Genomic DNA, 20,807 nt, shown 5'->3' with positions numbered 1-20,807 from the left:
AAGGATGTGGAGCCCCAGCTCAGGGGAGGATGTGGAGCCCCAGCTCAGGGGGATGTGGAGCCCCAGCTCAGGGGGATGTGGAGCCCCAGCTCAGGGGGATGTGGAGCCCCAGCTCTGCTCCCAGCTGGCAGTTCCAGTCTGGATGTTCCACTTACCTCGGCCAGGTCACGGATCTCCTCCTCCCGCTCCTGCAGGCGCTGCTCAGCCCGCAGAACCTTCTCCTTCTCCAGCCTCAGCTCCCTCCAGGCCTCGTCCAGCTCCTCCCTGTCCCTGGCCAGCTGCTCCTCCTTGGATCTCAGCTCCCGGCTCCGGAACTTCAGCTCTGCCTGATCCTGGCCCAGGGGACAGCGAGCGTCACCTGTCCCGTCCTTTGGAGCAGGGGGAGGTGGTTTGGGACCCCGGGTGCCCATCGGGGACCTTGGCCAGGCTCTTCAGCGCCGAGTCCACACCCAGGGCGCGCTCCTTGTCCTGCTCCTGCCGCTCCCGGCTCAGCCGCTCCCGCGAGTGGAACTCGGCCCAGGCGGCCGCCAGGCGCCGCCGCTCCTCGGAGCGGTCCCGCAGCTCCGCCCGCTGCTCCTCCAGCCACGCTCCCTGCGGGCCCGGGGACAGCTCCAGCCGCCGCTCCCGCAGGGTCCGCCCTCCTACAGCCCGGCCCTGCCGCTCCCAGAGGCAAATCCCAGAGGCTGCTTCCAGCCGGGGAGCTCCGGCCCCACGTGGGCATCCATCCACGTGGGCGCGACCTGGCCTGTCCCGAGCCCCTTCCCGCCCCGAGTCCTGCTCCCACCTGGCTGGCTCTGAGCCCCTTTCCCAGCCCTGCTCCCACCTGGCTGGTCCTGAGCCCCTTTCCCAGCCCTGCTCCCACCTGGCTGGTCTGAGCCCCTTTCCCAGCCCTGCTCCCACCTGGCTGGTTCTGAGACTTTTTCCCAGTCCCACTCCTGCCCAGATGGTTCCAAGCCCCTTCCAGTTCCCATCCTGCTGGTTCTGAGCCCTTTTATCAGTCCTGGCTTCCATCCTGGCTGCTTCTGAGCCCCTTTCCCAGTCCTGGCTGGTTCTGAGCCCCCTCCCCATCCCAGTCCCCCCTGCCGGCTCCCAGCCCCATCCCAGTCCCTCCCAGAGTGGGTCCAGGCCCCCACCCCGGCATTCCCCAGCAGTTCCCGGGGAAGCTGCAGCCCCTCCCTGCTCAGGGCTCACCTGGGGCCGTGTCCCTGCTCACCTTGGCCTCGTCCAGCGCCGCCCTCTCCATGGCCACCAGCTGTGCCGAGAGCCGCCGCTGCTCCTCCAGCGCCTCCCGCAGAGAATCCGCCCGGCAGCGCTCGGCAGCGGCGCGGCGGCGCTCCTGGAGCAGCACCGGGAGAGAGGGACAGGGACAGGGACGGGGACAGGGATGGGGACATGGGACAGGGATGGGGACATGGGACAGGGACAGGGATGGGGACATGGGACAGGGACAAGGACATGGGACATGGGCAGAGATAGGGTGAGGACAGGGGATAGGGACATGGGATAGAGGACAGGGACAGGGACGGGAGATAGGGGACAGAGACATGGACAGGGCATAGGGACAGGGATAGGGACATGGGATAGGGGACACAGAATAGGGACAGGGGACAGGGACAGGGATGGGGACAGGGATAGGGGATAGGGGATAGGGCACAAGGACAGGATGGGGACAGGCACAGGGTGGTGACAGGGACAGAGGATAGGGATAGGGACAGAAGGACAGGGATAGGGACAGAGATGGGGACAGGGACACGGGTCATAGGACACAGGGACAGGGAGACATGGGACAGGGACATGGACACGGATAGGGACAGGGACATGGGACAGGAACACAGACAGGGACATGGGCAAGGACATGGGACATGGACACAGGCAGGGATAGGAACATGGACACAGACATGGACATGGGACACAGAGATGGACACAGGCACAGGACATGGATATGGACAGGGACACAGCTCCAGGAGGGGATCCCAGCAGGAAGCTCCTCAAGCCAGGCACAGACAGGGACACAGACACAGGCAGGGACCAGGACATGGGCAGGAACACATCCATGGCCACGGCCACAGCTTCAGGACAGGACCAAAGCTCTGGGATGGGGCCTCACCTGCTCCAGGAGCTGCTCCCGCTCTCCCAGCCTGGTCTCCAAGTCAGCCATGGCCTCCTGGAGCCGGCTCCGCTCCCGCTCCGCGTCCCGCTGCTGCTGGCACAGCCTGGCCTGGAGCGCTGCCAGGGGCACGGGGCAGCCGGAATGCAGGAGATGGGATCTCCCCTCCATCCACAAGGAGATCCCACAGGGAAAAACCCCCGTGTTCCAGCTCCATCCCATCCCAGGACAGGGAAATCCCACATGGAAAACCCCCTGTGTTCCTGCTCAGTCCCGTCCCGCCCCATCCCATCCCGCCCCATCCCATCCCATCCCATCCCGCCCCATCCCATCCCATCCCATCCCATCCCATCCCATCCCATCCCATCCCATCCCATCCCATCCCATCCCATCCCATCCCATCCCAGGGAGATCCCACTGTGGGATCTGGATCAGGACTTTGCCAGCCTCGGCTGCCAGCCTCTGGCTCGCCACAGACAACTTGAATTCTGTGAATTCTGTGAATTTCATGAATTCCATGAATTCTGCAAATTCAGCGAATTCTGTGACTTCCATGAATTCTGAATATTCTGCCAATTCTGTAAATTCCATGAATTCTGCAAACTCTGTGAATTCTGTAAATTCTGTGAACTCTGTAAATTCTGTGAATCCCATGAATCCCATGAATTCTGTGGACTCTAGATTCTGTGAATTAAGTGAATTCTGAGAATTCTGTGAGCTTTTCCCATTTCCTGGGGATCTGGTGGGATCCCGGATGCAGGGGAGCCCCTGTTCGAGCGCCACTGGGACCAGCAGAGCCCCTGGCCAGGGATCCCCCAGGAGAGCTGGGACAAGGATCTACAGGCCCAGGGGTCCTTCTGGACACCAGGATTTGTCCTGGGACTGTCTGGATTTTGTGGGATCGGCTCTGAGCCCTTGGGATGGAGCAGAGGATCCCATTGGAATGATGCACTTGGAGAGGATTTACCTGTGAGCTGCTCGTCCTGCTCCTGGGATCTGGGGTGTTCCTGGGGTCTGGGGTGATCCACGGGTCTGGGGTGGTCCTGGGGTCTGGGGTGATCATAGGGTATAGGGTGTTCCTGGGGTCTGGGGTGATCCTGGGGTCTGGGGTGTTCCTGGGGTCTGGGGTGATCCAGGGATGTGGGGTGATCCTGGGATGTGGGGTGATCCTGGGGTGTGGGGTGATCCTGGGGTCTGGGGTGATCCACGGGTCTGGGGTGATCCTGGGGTGATCATGGGATCTGGGTGATCCTGTGCCTTGGGGTCTGGGGTGATTCAGGGGTCTGGGGTGATCCTGGGGTCTGGGGTGATTCAGGGGTCTGGGGTGATTCAGGGGTCTGGGGTGATCCTGGGATCTGGGGTGATCCTGGGGTCTGGGGTGATCCAGGGGTCTGGGGTGATCACAGGATCCAGGCTGATCCTGGGATCTGCAGTAATAATGGGGTCTGGGGTGATCCAGGGGTCTGGGATGGTCCTGGGGTCTGGGATGATCCTGTGCCCTGGGGTGACCACGTGGTCTGGGATGTTCCTGGGGTCCGGGGTGATCCTGTGCCCCAGGGTGATCCAGGGGTGATCCTGTGCCTCAGGGTGATCCAGGGAAGGAGCAGGGAACCGAGAGCACAGGTGAGACCCCTTTACCTGTGGCAGCTCTCCGGGAGGTCCTGCGGGACCCGTCCCCACCGCGCCCGCTCCCGCTCCAGAGTCTGCACCTGGCGGGAACGGGACGGGCTCCAGGTGCCACCCTGGGGACAGAGCTCCTGCAGCCACCTCCGGTTCCCCATGCAACCCTGCCTCCAGGTGACCCCACAGGTGACACCCACGGGTGACCCCCCAGGTGACCCCCCAGGTGACACCCACGGGTGACCCCCCAGGTGACCCCCCAGGTGGCCACCCCCAGCCCCCACCTGGTTCTCCAGCTCCTCCAGCCGGGCCTGGAGGGTGCGCAGGGTGATCCCACAGCCGGGATGCTCCTGGCACGGGTGGGATTGGAGAGTTCGGGAATCCTGGTGGGGCTGGGATGGGAAAGATCCCAGATCCTCCTGGTGGGGCCGGGATGGGAGAGATCCCAGATCCTCCTGGTGGGGCTGGGATGGCAGAGCTCCGGGACCCTCCTGGCGCTGCTGGGATGGCAGAGCTCCAGGACCCTCCTGGCGCTGCTGGGATGGCAGAGCTCCAGGACCCTCCTGGCGCTGCTGGGATGGCAGAGCTCCAGGACCCTCCTGGTGCTGCTGGGATGGCAGAGCTCCAGGACCCTCCTGGCACCGCTGGGATGGCAGAGCTCCAGGACCCTCCTGGCGCTGCTGGGATGGCAGAGCTCCAGGACCCTCCTGGCACCGCTGGGATGGCAGAGCTCCAGGACCCTCCTGGCACCGCTGGGATGGCAGAGCTCCAGGACCCTCCTGGTGTCTCCGGGCCGGGAAAGCTGCGGGGTGCTCCGGGCAGAGCCAGGACGGGAGAGCTCGGGCATTCTCTGGACGTGGCAGGGTTAGATCCCACACCAGATCCTCCTGTGGGGACACGGGGATGCTCCAGGTGAGGCCTGGGAAGGGCAGCTCCCCTCTCCTGGGAATGCTGATCCATGCCTAGCCCCCCCTAGATCCCAAGGGATCCCCAGCGATCCTCCCTGCTCCTGCCCCAGCACCCACCTGAGCGAGCGTGGCATGACCTGGCACCTCCTGCACGTCTGGGGTGAAAAACGGGACAAATCCATCTCTGGGACACATGGAAAGAATGGAACTGCCCCATCCCATGGATCCCATTATCCCATCCTATCCCATGGATGCCATCCCATGGATCCCATTGACCGCATCCCATGGATCCCATTATCCCATCCTATCCCATGGATGCCATCCCATGGATCCCATTGACCGCATCCCATGGATCCCATTATCCCATCCCATCCCACCCCATCCCACTGATCCTATTCCATGGATCCCATTGATCCCATCCCATGGATCCCATTATCCCATCCCATCCCATCCCACCCCATGGATCCCTTCCCATGGATCCTATTATCCCACGCTATCCCATGGATCCCATCCCATGGATCCCATTGATCCCATCCCACTCCATCCCATTGACCCCATCCCATGGATCCCATTATCCCATTCCATGCCACCCCATCCCATTGATCCCATCCCATGGATCCCATCCATCCCATCCCATCCCATTGATCCCATCCTATGGATCCCATTGATCCCATCCCATCCCATCCTATCGATCCCAACCCATCGATCCCATTGATCACATGAATCCCATTCCATCCCATTATCCCATTTTTCCATCCCATTATCCCGTTATCCTGCTATCCTGTTATCCCATTCCATTATCCCATCCTGTTGCCCCATTACCCCATTATCCTTTTATCCAAATATCCTGTTATCCCATTATCCCAATATCCCATTATTTCAATATCCCAGTACCCCGCTATCCCACTATCCCATGATCCCACTATCCCATTATCCCAGTATCCCATTAGCCCGCTATCCCAATATCCCATTATCCCATTGTCCCCTGGCACAGCTCCCCCGGTTCCAGAGGAGGGCCCAGGGTCCCCAGGTGTCCCCTGCCCGGGCCAGGTGACCTGCGAGGACACCTGGGGGGTGACAGAGCCTCACCTGCTGCCACCTGCCCGCCGGGCCGTGTCCTGAGCAGGGGCTCCAGCCTGGGGGGGGACAAATCCCAGGGGAGAGTCAGGGGGGAGGGGCAGCCCCAGCATGGCTGGCCTCTGACACCTGTGACACCTGCCACCTGTGTCACCTGTGTCACCTGTGCCACCTGTGCCACCTCTGTCACTTGTGCCACCTGTTGTCACCTCTACCACCTGTGACATGTCACCTATGCCGTGTCGGCTGCACCACCTCTGTCACCTTTGTTACCTGTGCCATCTATGTCACCTGTGCCACATCATCTGTGTCACTTGTGCCACCTGTGCCCCCTGTGTCAAATCTGTCACCTATGCCACGTTACCTGCGCCACCTGTGTCACCCATGCCACCTGGGCTGTGTTACCTGTGTCACCTGTTTTGCGTCACCTGTTTTGCATCACCTGTTTTGCCACCTGTGCCACCTATGTTGTGCCACCTGTCCCACCCCACCTGCACAGTGTCAGGGATGCCACCTTTGGGACTTGGAGGGAACAGGGACACCCCAAACCTCCATCCCAGGGTCACCTCCCCCATACTGGTCACCTGAGCCAGGGGAGCCTCGACCAGGGAGCTGGGAGGAGCTCAGGTGGAGGGAATTCTGGAGCAGGGACACCCCTGGGGACACTTGGGACAGGGGTGTCACCTGGCACACCTGGAAGACACCCGGGCTGGGAACGCCAATCCCGGAGGTCTCCTGGATGCCAGGTGGGAGCTCCCGGGGGTTCCCTTTACCTGCCGGGCTCTGGGGTCTCCGGGACCCTCCGGGGGTGGGAATTCGGCTCCGGGGCCAGGGCGGGGCCAGGGCAGCGCCGTTCCCGCAGCACCGGGGATCCAGGGGCACCGGGGCCCGGGGCATCCTCAGCCTTCGGTCCCAGGAAATCCTGGTCCTTCAATCCCGGGAAATCCTTGTTCTTCGATCCCAGTCCCAGGAAACCCTGGTCCTTCAATCCCGGGAAATCCTTGTCCTTCAATCCCGGGAAATCCTTGTTCTTTGGTGCCAGTCCCAGGAAACCCTGGTCCTTCAATCCTGGGAAATCCTTGTTCTTCGATCCCGGGAAATCCTTGTTCTTCGATCCCAGTCCCAGGAAATCCTGGTCCTTCAATCCTGGGAAATCCTTGTTCTTCGATCCCAGTCCCAGAAAACCTTTGTCCTTCTGTCCCAGTCCTGGGGGATCCTTGTCCTTCTGTCCCAGTCCAAGGAAGTCCTTGTCCTTTGATCCCACTCCAAGGAAATCCTTGTCCTTCGATCCCGGGGGATCCTTGTCCTTCTGTCCCAATCCCAGGAAATCCTTGTCCTTCAATCCCAATCCCGGGTGATCCTTGTCCTTCTGTCCCACTCCAAGGAAATCCTCGTCCTTTGATCCCAATCCTGTGGCATCCTCGTCCTTCTGTCCCAGTCCCAGGGGATCCCCGTCCCCCAGTCCCAGGAAATCCTCGTCCTTCAGCCCCAGCCAGGCGGCCCCAGAGGGACGACGGGAGCTGCTCCCAACCGAACACCTGTGGGGGGAGAGGGACACTGGGGACACTGGGGGACACTGGGGACAATGGGGGCATTGGGGGACAATGGGACACTGGGGGACAATGGGGACAAAGGGGGACAATGGGACACTAGGGGACAATGGGGACCAAGGGGGCATTGGGGGACAATGTTGGCACTGGGGACAATGGGGACAAAGGGGTCATTGGGGGACAATGGGACACTGGGGGACAATGGGGACAATAGAAATACTGGGACAATGGAGATATGAGGGACAATGGGGACAATGAGCACCCTGGGGACACTGGAGGCATTGGGGACAATGGGGGACAAAGGGGGCATTGGGGGACAATGGGACACTGGGGCACAATGGGACACTGGGGGACAATGGGACATTGGGGGGCACTGGGGACAATAGAAATATTGGGGACAATGGAGATATGAGGAACAATGAGCACCCTGGGGACACTGGGGGAGAGTGGGGGATATTGGGAACACTGGGGACATTGGGGACAATGGGGGACAAAGGGGGCATTGGGGGACAATGGGACACTGGGGGACAATAGAAATACTGGGGACAATGGAGATATGAGGGACAATGGGGACAATGAGCACCCTGGGGACGCTGGAGGCATTGGGGACAGTGGGGGATATTGGGAACACTGGGGACATTGGGGTCAATGGGGGACAAAGGGGACACTGGAGGCATTGGGGACAATACGGGATATTGGGGACAATGGGGGATTACTGGGTACAGTGGAGACATTGGGGACAATGGGGACATTGGGGGACAAAGGGGACAATGGGGGCATTGGGGACACCGGGGACAATGAGCACAACTGGGGCACTGGGGACAATAGGGACATTGGGGGACAATGGGGACAATAAGGACTGGGCAGGGGACGCTGGGAACAATGGGCACACTGTGGACATTGGGGACAAAGGGGACAATGGGGCATTGGGGACAATGAGCACAACAGGGACACTGGGGACAATGGGGACAATGGTGACACTGGGGGACAATGGGCACACCAGGGGCATTGAGGACACTGGTGGATATTGGGACAGTGGAGGCATTAGGGACAATGGGGACATTGGGGGACAAAGGGGACAATGGGGGCACTGGGGACCCTTTGGTTTCTTTTTGGCAGTGGGGACAATGAGCACAACAGGGACACTGGGGACAATGGGGACAATGGGGGCATTGGGGACAATGGGGGACACTGGGGACATTCAGGACCTTGGGGACACAGCCAGGTGGGGACATCCCCCCCCCCCACCCCCCGCCCCCCCGGTACCTCCGTCCCTGTCTCCGCCCGGTCCCCGAGGCCACCGAGGGCTCGTAGGATCCGAAGGGAAATCCCGGCTCCACCCGGCCCCCTGAGGAACAACACGACACCAAATTCCCAAAATATCCCCAAAATTCCCAATGGGACAGGCCTTGGGAAACACCTGTGCTGTTCCTGCCTGGAATTCCCAATGGGATTGACCCTCTGGAAAACACCTGTGCTGCTCCTGCCTGGAATTCCCAATGGGATTGACCCTCTGGAAAACACCTGTGCTGCTCCTGCCTGGAATTCCCAGTGGGATTGAGGCTCTGGAATACACCTGTGCTGCTCCTGCCTTGGAATTCCCAGTGGGATTGAGACTCTGGAAAACACCTGTGCTGCTCCTGCCTGGAATTCCCAATGGGATGACCATCTGGAAAACACCTGTGCTGCTCCTGCCTGGAATTCCCAATGGGGTTGAGGCTCTGGAAAACACCTGTGCTGCTCCTGCCTTGGAATTCCCAATGGGATTGAGACTCTGGAATACACCTGTGCTGCTCCTGCCTTGGAATTCCCAATAGGATTGAGGCTCTGGAAAACACCTGTGCTGCTCCTGCCTTGGAATTCCCAATGGGATTGAGACTCTGGAAAACACCTGTGCTGCTCCTGCCTGGAATTCCCAATGGGATTGACCATCTGGAAAACACCTGTGCTGCTCCTGCCTTGGAATTCCCAGTGGGATTGACCCTCTGGAAAACACCTGTGCTGCTCTTCCCTGGAATTCCAATGGGATTGAGGCTCTGGAATACACCTGTGCTGCTCCTGCCTGGAATTCCCAATGGGATTGAGGCTCTGGAATACACCTGTGCTGCTCCTGCCTGGAATTCCCAATGGGATTGACCCTCTGGAATACACCTGTGCTGCTCCTGCCTGGAATTCCCAGTGGGATTGACCCTCTGGAATACACCTGTGCTGCTCCTGCCTTGGAATTCCCAGTGGGATTGAGGCTCTGGAAAACACCTGTGCTGCTCTTCCCTGGGAATTCCCAATGGGATTGAGGCTCTGGAATACACCTGTGCTGCTCCTGCCTGGAATTCCCAATGGGATTGACCCTCTGGAATACACCTGTGCTGCTCCTGCCTGGAATTCCCAGTGGGATTGAGGCTCTGGAATACACCTGTGCTGCTCCTGCCTGGAATTCCCAGTGGGATTGAGACTCTGGAAAACACCTGTGCTGCTCCTGCCTGGAATTCCCAATGGGATTGACCCTCTGGAAAACACCTGTGCTGCTCCTGCCTTGGAATTCCCAATAGGATTGAGACTCTGGAAAACACCTGTGCTGCTCCTGCCTGGAATTCCCAATGGGATTGAGACTCTGGAAAACACCTGTGCTGCTCCTGCCTGGAATTCCCAATGGGATTGACCCTCTGGAAAACACCTGTGCGGCTCCTGCCTTGGAATTCCCAGTGGGATTGACCCTCTGGAAAACACCTGTGCTGCTCTTCCCTGGGAATTCCCAATGGGATTGAGGCTCTGGAATACACCTGTGCTGCTCCTGCCTGGAATTCCCAATGGGATTGAGGCTCTGGAATACACCTGTGCTGCTCCTGCCTGGAATTCCCAATGGGATTGACCCTCTGGAATACACCTGTGCTGCTCCTGCCTGGAATTCCCAGTGGGATTGACCCTCTGGAATACACCTGTGCTGCTCCTGCCTGGAATTCCCAGTGGGATTGAGGCTCTGGAAAACACCTGTGCTGCTCCTGCCTGGAATTCCCAATGGGATTGAGGCTCTGGAAAACACCTGTGCTGCTCCTGCCTTGGAATTCCCAATGGGATTGAGGCTCTGGAATACACCTGTGCTGCCCTGCCTGGAATTCCCAATAGGATTGAGGCTCTGGAATACACCTGTGCTGCTCCTGCCTTGGAATTCCCAATGGGATTGAGGCTCTGGAATACACCTGTGCTGCTCCTGCCTGGAATTCCCAGTGGAATTGACCCTCTGGAAAACACCTGTGCTGCTCCTGCCTTGGAATTCCCAGTGGGATTGAGGCTCTGGAATACACCTGTGCTGCTCCTGCCTGGAATTCCCAGTGGGATTGAGGCTCTGGAAAACACCTGTGCTCCTCCTGCCTGGAATTCCCAGTGGGATTTCTCCCTCTGGAACCCCTCCCGTGGATCCCCCACCCCACCCTGCTCACCTGGCTGCTCCTGCCCCTTGGGCTCCATCCGGAATTCCGCCTTTCCCGGCTGCTCCTGGATCCCAGCGCGGCCCTTCTGGAGCCCCTGGCTGGGCACAGGTCAGGGTGGCACCGGGGTGGCACCAGGACCCCCCCATCCCCGTCCCCATCCCCGTTGTCCCCTCACCCCCCCGGCGTTCCCGGCGCGCTCCCGGCTCCGTCGCTGCCGAGTCCCAGGGAATCCATCAGGTCATCGACGTCGTCCCCAAAGGTGACATCGGCACGGGGGGGCGGGGCTGGGTGGGATGGCACTGATGGCACCTAGGACATCCCTGGATGCCACCAGCACTGGGACATCCCTGGGTGCCACCAGCTGTGGGACATCCCTGGGTGCCACCAGCACTGGGACATCCCTGGGTGTCACCAGCTGTGGGACATCCCTGGGTGTCACCAGCTCTGGGACATCCCTGGGTGTCACCAGCTCTGGGACATCTCCAGGTGTCCCCAGCTCTGGGAGTCTCCATGTCCCCCTTGTGTCCCCTCCCTGTCCCTCAGTGTGCCCCGTGTCCCCATCCTGCAGCAATGGGGTTTGATCCCACAGGATTGGGGTTTGATCCCATGGAATGGGGTTTGATCCCATGGAATGGGTTTGATCCCACGGGACTGGGGTTGATCCCATGGGATTGGGTTTGATCCCATGGGATTGGGGTTGATCCCACGGAATGGGGTTGATCCCATGAAATGGAGTTTGATCCCATGGAATGGGGTTGATCCCACATAATTGGGGTTTGATCCTATGGAATGGGGTTTGATCCCACAGGATTGGGGTTTGATCCCATAGAATGGGGTTGATCTCACGCAATGGGGTTTGATCCCATGGGATTGGGGTTGATCCCATGAAATGGAGTTTGATCCCTTGGAATGGGGGTTGATCCCACGGGGTTGGGGTTGATCCCACGGGAATTCCCGGTACCTTTTTGGGGACCCGGCCCCTTCCTGCCACATTTCCCCAGCCTGGACCCGGCTCTGGCCATTCCTAGGATTTCTGCATCCAGCTCGTCCAGCTCGTCCAGCTGATCCATGGGATCCTGGTGATCCATGGGATCCATTGGATCTTGATCCTGGTGATCCACTGGATCCCAGTGGTCCCAGGGATCCACTGGATCCAGCTCCGGGGAGGGGGGAGGAGCAGTTCCTGCCCTCCCCTGCAGCCCAGGTGGGATCCCAAATCCCTTGGGAATTCTGCCCCGCTCACCTTTGCCCCTCCCGCGTTCCTCGCTGGGAATTTCCCCGTCCCCATCGGGAATTTCCTCTTCCCCACTGGGAATTTCCCATTCTTTGGGAATTTCCCATTCCCTGCTGGGTATCTCCTGTTCCCTATTGGGAATTTCCGCTCCTTTGGGAATTTCCCGTTCCTGTGGGAATCTCCCATTTCCTGTTTTTTTGGGATTTCCCATTTTCTGGGAATTTCCCGCTTTCCATTGAGAATTTCCCATTCCCCATCAGGAGTTTCCCATTTTTAGGAATTCCCCATTCTTTGGGAGTTTCCCATTCTTTGGTGGAATTTTCTGTTCCTTGGGAATTTCCAATTTCCCGTTCTTTGGGAACTTCCCTTCCTCCTTTGGGAATTTCCTGGGGTTTCTTTTGAATTTCCTGTTTTTTGGGAATTTCTCTTTTTTTGGGAATTTTCAACTTTCCATTGGCAGTTTCCCATTTTTTGGGATTTTCCCGTTCTTTGGGAATTTCCCCTCCTCCACTGGGAATTTCCTGGGTTTTTGGGGATTTCCCCCCTCAATCCCAATCCCAATCCCCATCCCAGGAGAGCGAGGCTCAGCCCGGCCCAGATGGGGGAAGGGCAAGGCTGGGCCCACCTGGGCTCACCTGTGCCCACCTGGGCTCACCCAGGACTCACCTGTGGGAAGGGGGGGCGGGAACCTCGGGAGGGCGGAGCCGGGGCCTCCTCTGGAAACGAGGGAGGGGTCAGGGATGGACACGGAGACAGGTGGAAGCGGGGAGGGCGGGTGATCCCCCCCAGGTGACCCCAGGTGATTCCCAGGTGATTCCCAGGTGAGCTCCCACGTTACCATCGGATCCCAGGAGCTCCCCAAGCACGTCCTCAATGGGATCTGGAACAGGACAGAGCCCAGGTGAGCCCAGGTGAGCCCAGGTGAGCCCAGGTGAGTTCCAGGTGAGCCCCAGGTGGGCCCCAGGTGAGCTCAGGTGAGCTCAGGTGAGCCCAGGTGAGCCCAGGTGAGCCCAGGTGAGCCCAGGTGAGCCCCAGGTGGGCCCCAGGTGAGCCCAGGTGAGCCAGGTGAGCCCAGGTGGGCCCGAGGTGAGCCCCAGGTGAGCCCAGGTGAGCCCAGGTGAGCCCAGGTGAGCCCAGGTGGGTTCCCCATACCAGGCAGGTGGGAAAAGCTCCTGGAACACCTCAGCTGTCAGATCTCACCTGTTCCCTGGGACACCTCACCTGTCCCCTGGGACATTCCACCTGTCCCACCTCACCTGTCCCCTGGGACATTCCCACCCCGCTCCATCCCAGCATTCCCAGGGACCCAAATCTCCTGGAGAGCAGGTGAGGACAGGTGAGAAGCACAAGAACAGGTAAGGACAGGTGAAGAAGGGGTGAGGGCAGGTGAGGAGGACAAGGACAAGTGAGGACAGGTGAGGACAGGTGAGGACAGGTGAGAGCACTCACCAGGTGAGCTGCTCCGGGCCCGAGCAGCCTGGGGAGAGACAAAATTCCCTTGGGAGAAACGGAAGCGCCGAAATCTCCCCACACGGCAAAGGTAAGAGGGGAGGGGCTCCCACGGGGATCCCACCTGGATCCTGCACCTGGATCCCAGCCCTGGATCCCACCTGGATCCTGCACCTGTCACACCTGGATCCCAGCCCTGGATCCCAGCCCTGGATCCCACCTGGATCCTGCACCTGTCACACCTGGATCCCAGCCCTGGATCCCAGCCCTGGATCCCACCTGGATCCTGCACCTGTCTCACCTGGATCCCACCTGGATCCCACCTGGATCCCACCTGGATCTCGGACCTGTCACACCTGGATCCCACCTGGATCCCAGCCCTGGATCCCACCTGGATCTCGGACCTGTCACACCTGGATCCCACCTGGATCCCCTCGCCCGTCTCCCCTCACTCACCCTGGCCCGTCCCGGCCCGTCCGCCATTCCCGGGCGGTCCCAGCTCCGTTGGCCGGTACCGGCTCCGGGCCCCCCGCGCTCAGCGCGGCCCCGGCCGCGGCCCTGAGGGGAGAGGGAGGCACCGCTCGGGTCCCGCTCCCGCTCCGGGTCCCGCTCCCGTTCCCGCACCCTCTCCCGTTCCCGTTCCCGCCCGGTGCTCCCCCGCCTCCCTCACCCGTTCCCGCGCTCGCCATGGGCGCCGCCATATCGCGCGCCGTCCTCATGGAAGGCCCCCGCTGCCATAGCAACGAGGCTGCCCCTGCTCGGCGCCTGATTGGAAACCCGTCGTCACCATAGCAACGAGGCCGCCCGCGCGCCGTCCTAAGACAAGCCCCCCCGCTGCCATGGTGACGGGGCTGCCTCGCACCGCGCCTGATTGGAAAGCCGCCGTTACCATGACGACGGGGCTGCCCCCCGAGCCTCTATCGCGATTCTCCTCCGTATCTCCGGGGATTCCTCGGTATCGCGGGGCTTATCCCTGCCGGGAGCTCTGCGTTCCCAGCCGGGCCCCAGGCTCGGGTATCCCCGTAGGGAACATCGCGATATCCCGCCACAACCCCGGCATGTCGCCTTAAAATCGCGATATCGCGACACAACCTCCGCGACGCCGCCATTAAATCACGATCTCGTGAAACAACTCTCGCATGTCACCAGAAAATCCCAAAAATCGCCCGGAGGCCCCAAAATCGCCTTTATTGATCAACAAACGGGGCCGGGCCGGAAATAGGGGAAAATGGGGGGAGGGGACTGGGATGTACTGGGCTGTACTGGGAGCACTGGGCTGTACTGGGAGCACTGGGCTGTACTGGGAGCACTGGGCTGGCTGCGCTGCTGGGGACTGGTCCGGACTGGGTTCTACTGGTGGGACTGGGGGGGCTCTATTGGTAGTAGAGCTCCAGGTTCATCCCGTCGTGGATCTCATCTGGAGCCGCCATCAAGGAAAACAAATTTGGGGTTTTGGGGGGTGGGGTGGGAGGGTTTGGGTTGGAGGAATTTGAGGCGTTTTGGGGTTAAAAAATTCTGGGGGTTTTTGGGGTTGAAGGGTTTTGGGGAGAACTTCTGGGGGGTTTTGGGGTTCTGGAAGTGTTTGGGGTTGGAGGATTTTGGGGAGGGGTTTTGAGGGGTTTTTTGGGGTTCTGGGGGTGTTTAGGGTTGGGTTTTTGGGGTGAAGGATTTTGGGGAAGGATTTTGGGGTGTTTGGGGTTGGGTTTTTGGGGTTGGGTTTTTGGGGTTGAAGGATTTTGGGGAGGGATTTGGGGGAGGGATTTGGGAGTTTTTGGGGTTGGAGGATTTTGGGAGGAGTTTCTGGGGAGTTTTTGGGGTTCTGAGGTTTTTGGGGTTCTGAGGTGTTTGGGGTTGGAGGATTTGGGGGTTTTTGGGGTGTTTTGGGATGAAGGATTTTGGGGAGAGTTTTTTGGGGGTTTATGGGGTTCTGAGGTTTCTGGGGGGTTTTGGGGGGTCGGGTTTTAGGGGTTCTGGGTAGTTTGGGGTTGGGTTTTTGGGGTTGAAGGGTTTTGGGGTTGAAGGGTTTTGGGGAGGGGCTCTGGGGGTTTTTTGGGGTTCGGGGGGTGTTCGGGGTTGGGTTTTTGGGGTTGAAGGATTTTGGGAGTTTTTGGGGTTGGAGGACTTTGGGGAGGGTTTCTGGGGAGTTTTTGGGGTTCTGGGGTTTTTGGGGTTCTGGAGGTGTTTGGGGGTTTTGGGGTTGGGTTTTTGGGGTTGAAGGGTTTTGGGGTTGAAGGGTTTTGGGGGGTTTATGGGGTTCTGAGGTTTCTGGGGGGTTTTTGGGGGTCGGGATTTAGGGGTTCTGGGGGGTTTGGGGTTGGGTTTTTGGGGTTGAAGGGGTTTGGGGAGGAGCTCTGGGGGGTTTTGGGGTTGAAGGGGTTTGGGGGGTTTGGGGTTGAACAATTTTGGGGAAGGGTTCAGGGGGGTTTTGGGGTGTTTGGGGTCGGGTTTTCGGGGTGTTTGGGGTTTTTGGGGTCAGGTTTCAGGATGGATACAGTCCCCGAGCGTGACGTGGTCTTTGAAGATCGTGTACCTGGGGGGAGGGGAGAGAGGGAGGGGCGTCACCCCCTCCCCCCCCAGACCCCCAAACCCCCTGTGCTCCCCAGACCATCCCAAATCCCCTCAGGTGCCCCCCCTAAACCCCTCAGGTGTCCCCAAAACCCCTCAAATGTCCCCCCAAAGCTCCCCCAAACCCCTCAGATGCTGCCTCAGAACCCCCAAGCCCCTCCCCAGCCCCCCCAGACGCCCCCAGACCATTTTTTGAGCACGATCTTGTCCCAGCGGGTGCCGGTCTGTGCCGCTATCAGCTTCTTCAGGTCCCGGATCGAGTCCTCGGGGCTGCCCCGCAGTCAAGGAAAAGGGGACACAGGGACCCCAAAACAACCCCAAAATACCCCAAAACTGCCCCAAAAACAAAACCAAAACTACCCCAATATAACCCCAAAACCACACCAAAACCACCCCAAAACAACCCCAAAACAACCCCAAAACCTGCCCCAAAACCGCCCCAAAACAACCCCAAAACCACACCAAAACCACACCAAAACAATCCCCAACACACACCAAAACCTGCCCCCAAAAAAACCCCAAAAAACCACCAAAACCTGCCCCAAACCTGCCCCAAAACCACACCAAAACCTGCCCCAAAACAACCCCAAAACCGCCCCAAAACAATCCCCAACACACACCAAAACCTGCCCCAAAAAAACCCAAAAAACCACCAAAACCTGCCCCAAACCTGCCCCTAAACAACCCCAAAACCACACCAAAACAACCTCAAAAACACCCTAAAACCAGCCCCAAAACAACCTCAAAAACACACCCCAAAAATACACCAAAACCTGCCCCAAACCAGCCCCAAAAACCACACAAAAACCTGCCCCAAAACAGCCCCAAAAACCACACCAAAACCTGACCCAAAACTGCCCCAAAACAACCCCAAAAACACACCCCAAAACTGCCCCAAAACCACCAAAACCTGCCCCAAACCAGCCCCAAAAACTGCCCCAAAACCACACCAAAACCTGCCCCAAAACAGCCCCAAAAACACCCCAAAACCTGCCCCAAAACTGCTCCAAAACAGCCCCAAAAACACCCCAAAATCCCCCGAACATCCCCAAATCCCCCAGAACTCCCCCAACCCCCCCAAATCCTCCCCAAAACTCCCCAAAAAAATCCCCAAATCCTCCCCAAAACTCCCCCAACCCCCCCAAATCCTCGCCAAACGCAAAGCCCCCCCAAAACCTCCCCAAATCCCACCTAAAACCTCAAATCCTCCCAAAACTCCCCCGACCCCCCGCACATCCTCCCCAAAACCTCAAACAAAACCCCCAAACCCCCCCAAAACTTGCCCCAAACCCCCCAGAACACCCCCAAATCCCCCCAAACCCCCCCAGACCCCCCCAAGCCCCCAGCCCGGGTGGGATATTTGCATTTCACCCGGACCTTCTTCCCCAGGCGGTCGTTGCAGACGACCTCGATCATGGCTGGGAATGAAGGGGTTAAAAAGGGGGGAAAAAAAGGGGGGAAAATGGGAAAAAGGGGGATGGAAAAGGGGGGGAAAAGGGGATGGAAAAGGGGGGGAAAATGGGATGGAAAAGGGAGAGAAAAGGAGGGGAAAAGGGGAATGGGGAAAAAGGAGGGAAAAATGGGGGAAATGGGGAAAATGGGGAATGGAGGGAAAGGGGGAAAAGGGGGAAAGGGAGGGAAAAGGGGAAAAAAAAGGGGGAGGAAAAAAAGGGGGGAATGGAAATGGAGAAAAAAGAGAAAAATGAGGGAAATTGGAAAAACGGGGAGGGAAGGAAATGGGGGAAAAAGGGGGGGGAATGGGAAAAAGGGGGGGAAAAGGGGATGGAAAAGGGGGGGGAAAGGGGGGGAATGGGAATGGGAGAAAAAGGAGGGAAAAATGGGGAAAAAAAAGGGAAAGGGGAGAAAGTGGGAAATGGGATGGGAAATGGGGGGGAAAAGGGGGGACAAGGGGGGCATGGGAATGTGGGAAAAAAGGAAAAAAAAAAGGGGGTGGTAAATGGGAATAGGAAAAAAACAGAGGAAAATGAGGGACAAATGAGGAAACAACGGGAGGGAAATGGGGAAAAATTGGAAAAAAAGGGGGGGAAGGGGAAAAGGGATGGAAAAGGGGGGAAAAGGGGAAATGGGAATGGGGAGAAAAAAGGAGGGAAAAGGGAGAAAAAGGGGGAAAGTGGGAAATGGGGGAAGGGGGGAACAGGGGAAAAGGGAATGTGGGGAAAAAGGCAAAAAAAAGGGGAGGAAAAAAGGGGGAAAGTGGGAATGGAAAAAAAAAGGAGAAAAATGAGGGAAAATGAGAAAAAAGGGGGGAGGGGGAATTGGGGAAAAGAAAATGGGGAAGGGGGAAAAGGGGGGAAAAAGGGGGAATGGGGAATCTGGGAAAAAAAGACAAAGGAACAAAAAGGGGGAGGAAAGAGGGGAGGACATGGAACATGGAAAAGAAGAAAAAAATGAGGGGAAAAGGAGGAAAAAAGGGGGGAAGGGAAAAAAGGGGGAACAAATGGGATGGAAAAGGGGGGAAAAGGGGAAATGGGAATGAGGAAAAAAAAGCAAAAAAAAGGGGAGGAAAAAAGGGGGGAAAGAGGGGGGAAAGGGGAAATGGGGAATTGGAAATGGAAAAAAAGGAGAAAAGAAAGGGGAAAGGGGGAAATGGGAAAAAAGAGGAGAAAAGCAGGGATAGGGGAAATGGAAATGGGAAAAAAGGGGGAAAAGGGGATGGAAAAAAAAGAGAAAAATGAGGGAAAATGAGAAAAAAGGGGGGAAAGGGAAGGGAAAAAGGAGAGGGAAGAGGGGGGGATGGGGGAAAACCCCAAAAAAGAGGGGGGAAAGAAAAATGTGAAAATGAGGGAAAGGGGAAAACGGGGAAAAGGGAGAGGAAGGGAGAAAGGGGGAAGGGAGAAAGGGGGAAGGAAGGAAAAGAAAACGAGAAAGGGGCAAAAGGGGGAAAGAGAGAAAAGGGGGGAAGAAGGAAAGGGAGAAAAGGGGGAGAAAAGGGGAAGGAGAAGGAGGGAAAGGGAAAAAAGGAAAATACGGGAGAGAGAAGGGGGAAGGGAGAGAAAGGAAAATGAGAGAGGGGAAAAGGTGAAAAAAGGGAAACCGAAAGAAAAGGGAAGGAGAAGGAGGAAAAGGAGCAAAAAAGAGGAAAAAAGGGAAAACCGGGAGGAAAAGAGGAGGGAATGGGGGCAAAGAGGGGAAAAGGGAGGGGAGAGAAGGAAAAGAGGGAGCAGGGAAAGGAACGGGGGGAAGGAGAGAGGGGAAAATGGGAGGGGTCGGTAACGGAGGCAGCGAAACGGAAAAGTCCCGGTTCCAGCCCCGCTGCCCCCGAGGCCGTCCCAGAACCGCCCTCGCTTCCTCCGGGCACCCCCTGAGCCTCTTCGGGACCCCCAAAATCCCCCCCGGGCCCGCCCGGGTCCCCCCGGTACCTCCCGGGGCCTCCTCGCTCCGCCACAGCCGCGCCGGAACCGGGGGTGACGTCAGAGAGACGCGCCGGAAGTTACGTCATCTGGCACGGCCAAGATGGCGGCGGGGCCTGAGGGGAACGGGCGGGGCGTGTTTATTGTTAAAGTTTATTAATTGATAACGTTTATAAACGTATCGAGGTTCATAAATTGGGAACGTTTATCAATTGATTAAAGTTTTCTCCCCAAAGTCGCTTTTTTTTTTCATGCTCGGTTTGAGCAAAGGCGGCTTCGGAGCCTCATCCGGGCCCCTCCGGGGGAATTTCCACCCCAAATCCGCCCTAAATCCCCCCCAAACCAACCAAATTCCTCCAAGTTCCACCAAATTCCTCCAAATCCCCCGCAGAACCCCCCAAGTCCCCCGAAAATCCCCCAAAGCCACCCCAAATCTGCCCTAAACGCCCCCAAACACCCCGGATTCCCCCAAACGCCTCCAGATCCTCCCACAGCCCCCCCAAATCTTCCCCAAATCCAACCCGAATCCCCCCAGTATCCCCCAAATCCCCCCCTAAGTTCCCCAAATCTCCCCAAATCCCCCCTGACCCCCCCGAACCCCTCCAGATTCCTTAAATCCCCCCAAAGCCCCCAGATCCCCCCCAGACCCCCCAATCCAACCCAAATTCCCCCAAATTCACCCCAAATCATCCCAGTTCCCCCCTAAATCCCCCCAAACCCCTCCAGATTCCCCCAAACCGCCCTAAATCCCCCAAATCCTGCAACAGAGGGGGGATCTGGGGGCATTTGGGGGCTTGGGGGGGATTTAGAGGGGTGAATCAGGGATGGAGATGGGGGATGGAGATCTGGGATGGATTTTGGGATGGAGGTCAGGGATGGAGGTATGGGATGGAGATCTGGGATGGATTTTGGGATGTTGGGGATGAAGGTTTGGGATGGAGATGAGGGATGGGTTTTGGGATGGAGGTCAGGGATGAAGGTCAGGGATGGATTTTGGGATGAAGGTCTGGGATGGATTTTGGGATGGAGGTCTGGGATGGAGGTTTGGGATGGAGATCTGGGATGGATTTTGGGATGAAGGTCAGGGATGGAGGTTTGGGATGGAGATCTGGGATGGAGATCTGGGATGGATTTTGGGATGGAGATCTGGGATGGATTTTGGGATGGAGATCTGGGATGGATTTTGGGATGGAGATCTGGGATGGATTTTGGGATGAATGTCGGGGATGGAGGTTTGGGATGGAGGTCAGGGATGGATTTTGGGATGAAGGTCGGGGATGGAGGTTTGGGATGGAGGTCAGGGATGGATTTTGGGATGAAGGTTGGGGATGGAGGTTTGGGATGGAGGTCAGGGATGGATTTTGGGATGAAGGTCGGGGATGGAGGTTTGGGATAGAGATGAGGGATGGAGGTCAAGGATGAAGGTCAGGGATGAATTTTGGGATGGAGATCTGGGATGGATTTTGGGATGAAGGTCAGGGATGGATTTTGGGATGAA

General features: G+C 58.3%; 2 protein-coding genes and 1 long non-coding RNA gene across 3 annotated transcripts; all 3 read right to left on the bottom strand.

Annotated features, from left to right (window-relative positions):
* Positions 1–7: 7 nt before the first annotated feature.
* Positions 8–14,103, bottom strand: FBF1 (Fas binding factor 1). Its single transcript, XM_050983907.1, has 17 exons — positions 14,044–14,103; positions 12,763–12,804; positions 12,591–12,640; positions 11,652–11,766; positions 10,866–10,974; positions 10,700–10,788; positions 8,529–8,610; positions 6,486–7,250; positions 5,725–5,771; positions 4,753–4,790; positions 4,012–4,614; positions 3,746–3,816; positions 3,075–3,157; positions 2,108–2,226; positions 1,214–1,336; positions 418–591; positions 8–332 (listed from the first exon to the last, which is right to left on the bottom strand). The coding sequence occupies exons 1-17, from the start codon at positions 14,090–14,092 to the stop codon at positions 45–47; spliced, it is 2,847 nt and encodes a 948-aa protein (XP_050839864.1). The 5' UTR covers positions 14,093–14,103; the 3' UTR covers positions 8–44.
* A 423-nt stretch (positions 14,104–14,526) lies between these two features.
* Positions 14,527–19,419, bottom strand: UBL5 (ubiquitin like 5). Its single transcript, XM_050984209.1, has 5 exons — positions 19,319–19,419; positions 17,299–17,356; positions 16,125–16,208; positions 15,866–15,903; positions 14,527–14,790 (listed from the first exon to the last, which is right to left on the bottom strand). Exons 2-5 carry the CDS (start codon positions 17,352–17,354, stop codon positions 14,747–14,749), a joined length of 222 nt encoding a protein of 73 aa, XP_050840166.1. The 5' UTR covers positions 17,355–17,356; positions 19,319–19,419; the 3' UTR covers positions 14,527–14,746.
* LOC127060540 (uncharacterized) lies at positions 16,217–17,256 on the bottom strand. The gene is made up of 3 exons (XR_007779718.1): positions 16,782–17,256; positions 16,407–16,508; positions 16,217–16,361 (listed from the first exon to the last, which is right to left on the bottom strand). It is a non-coding gene; the product is annotated as an uncharacterized LOC127060540 (long non-coding RNA).
* Positions 19,420–20,807: the final 1,388 nt, after the last annotated feature.

Source organism: Serinus canaria, chromosome 25, assembly GCF_022539315.1.
Source record: "Serinus canaria isolate serCan28SL12 chromosome 25, serCan2020, whole genome shotgun sequence".
Lineage (NCBI taxonomy): Eukaryota > Metazoa > Chordata > Aves > Passeriformes > Fringillidae > Serinus > Serinus canaria.
This window is presented reverse-complemented; position numbering and strand designations above follow the sequence as displayed.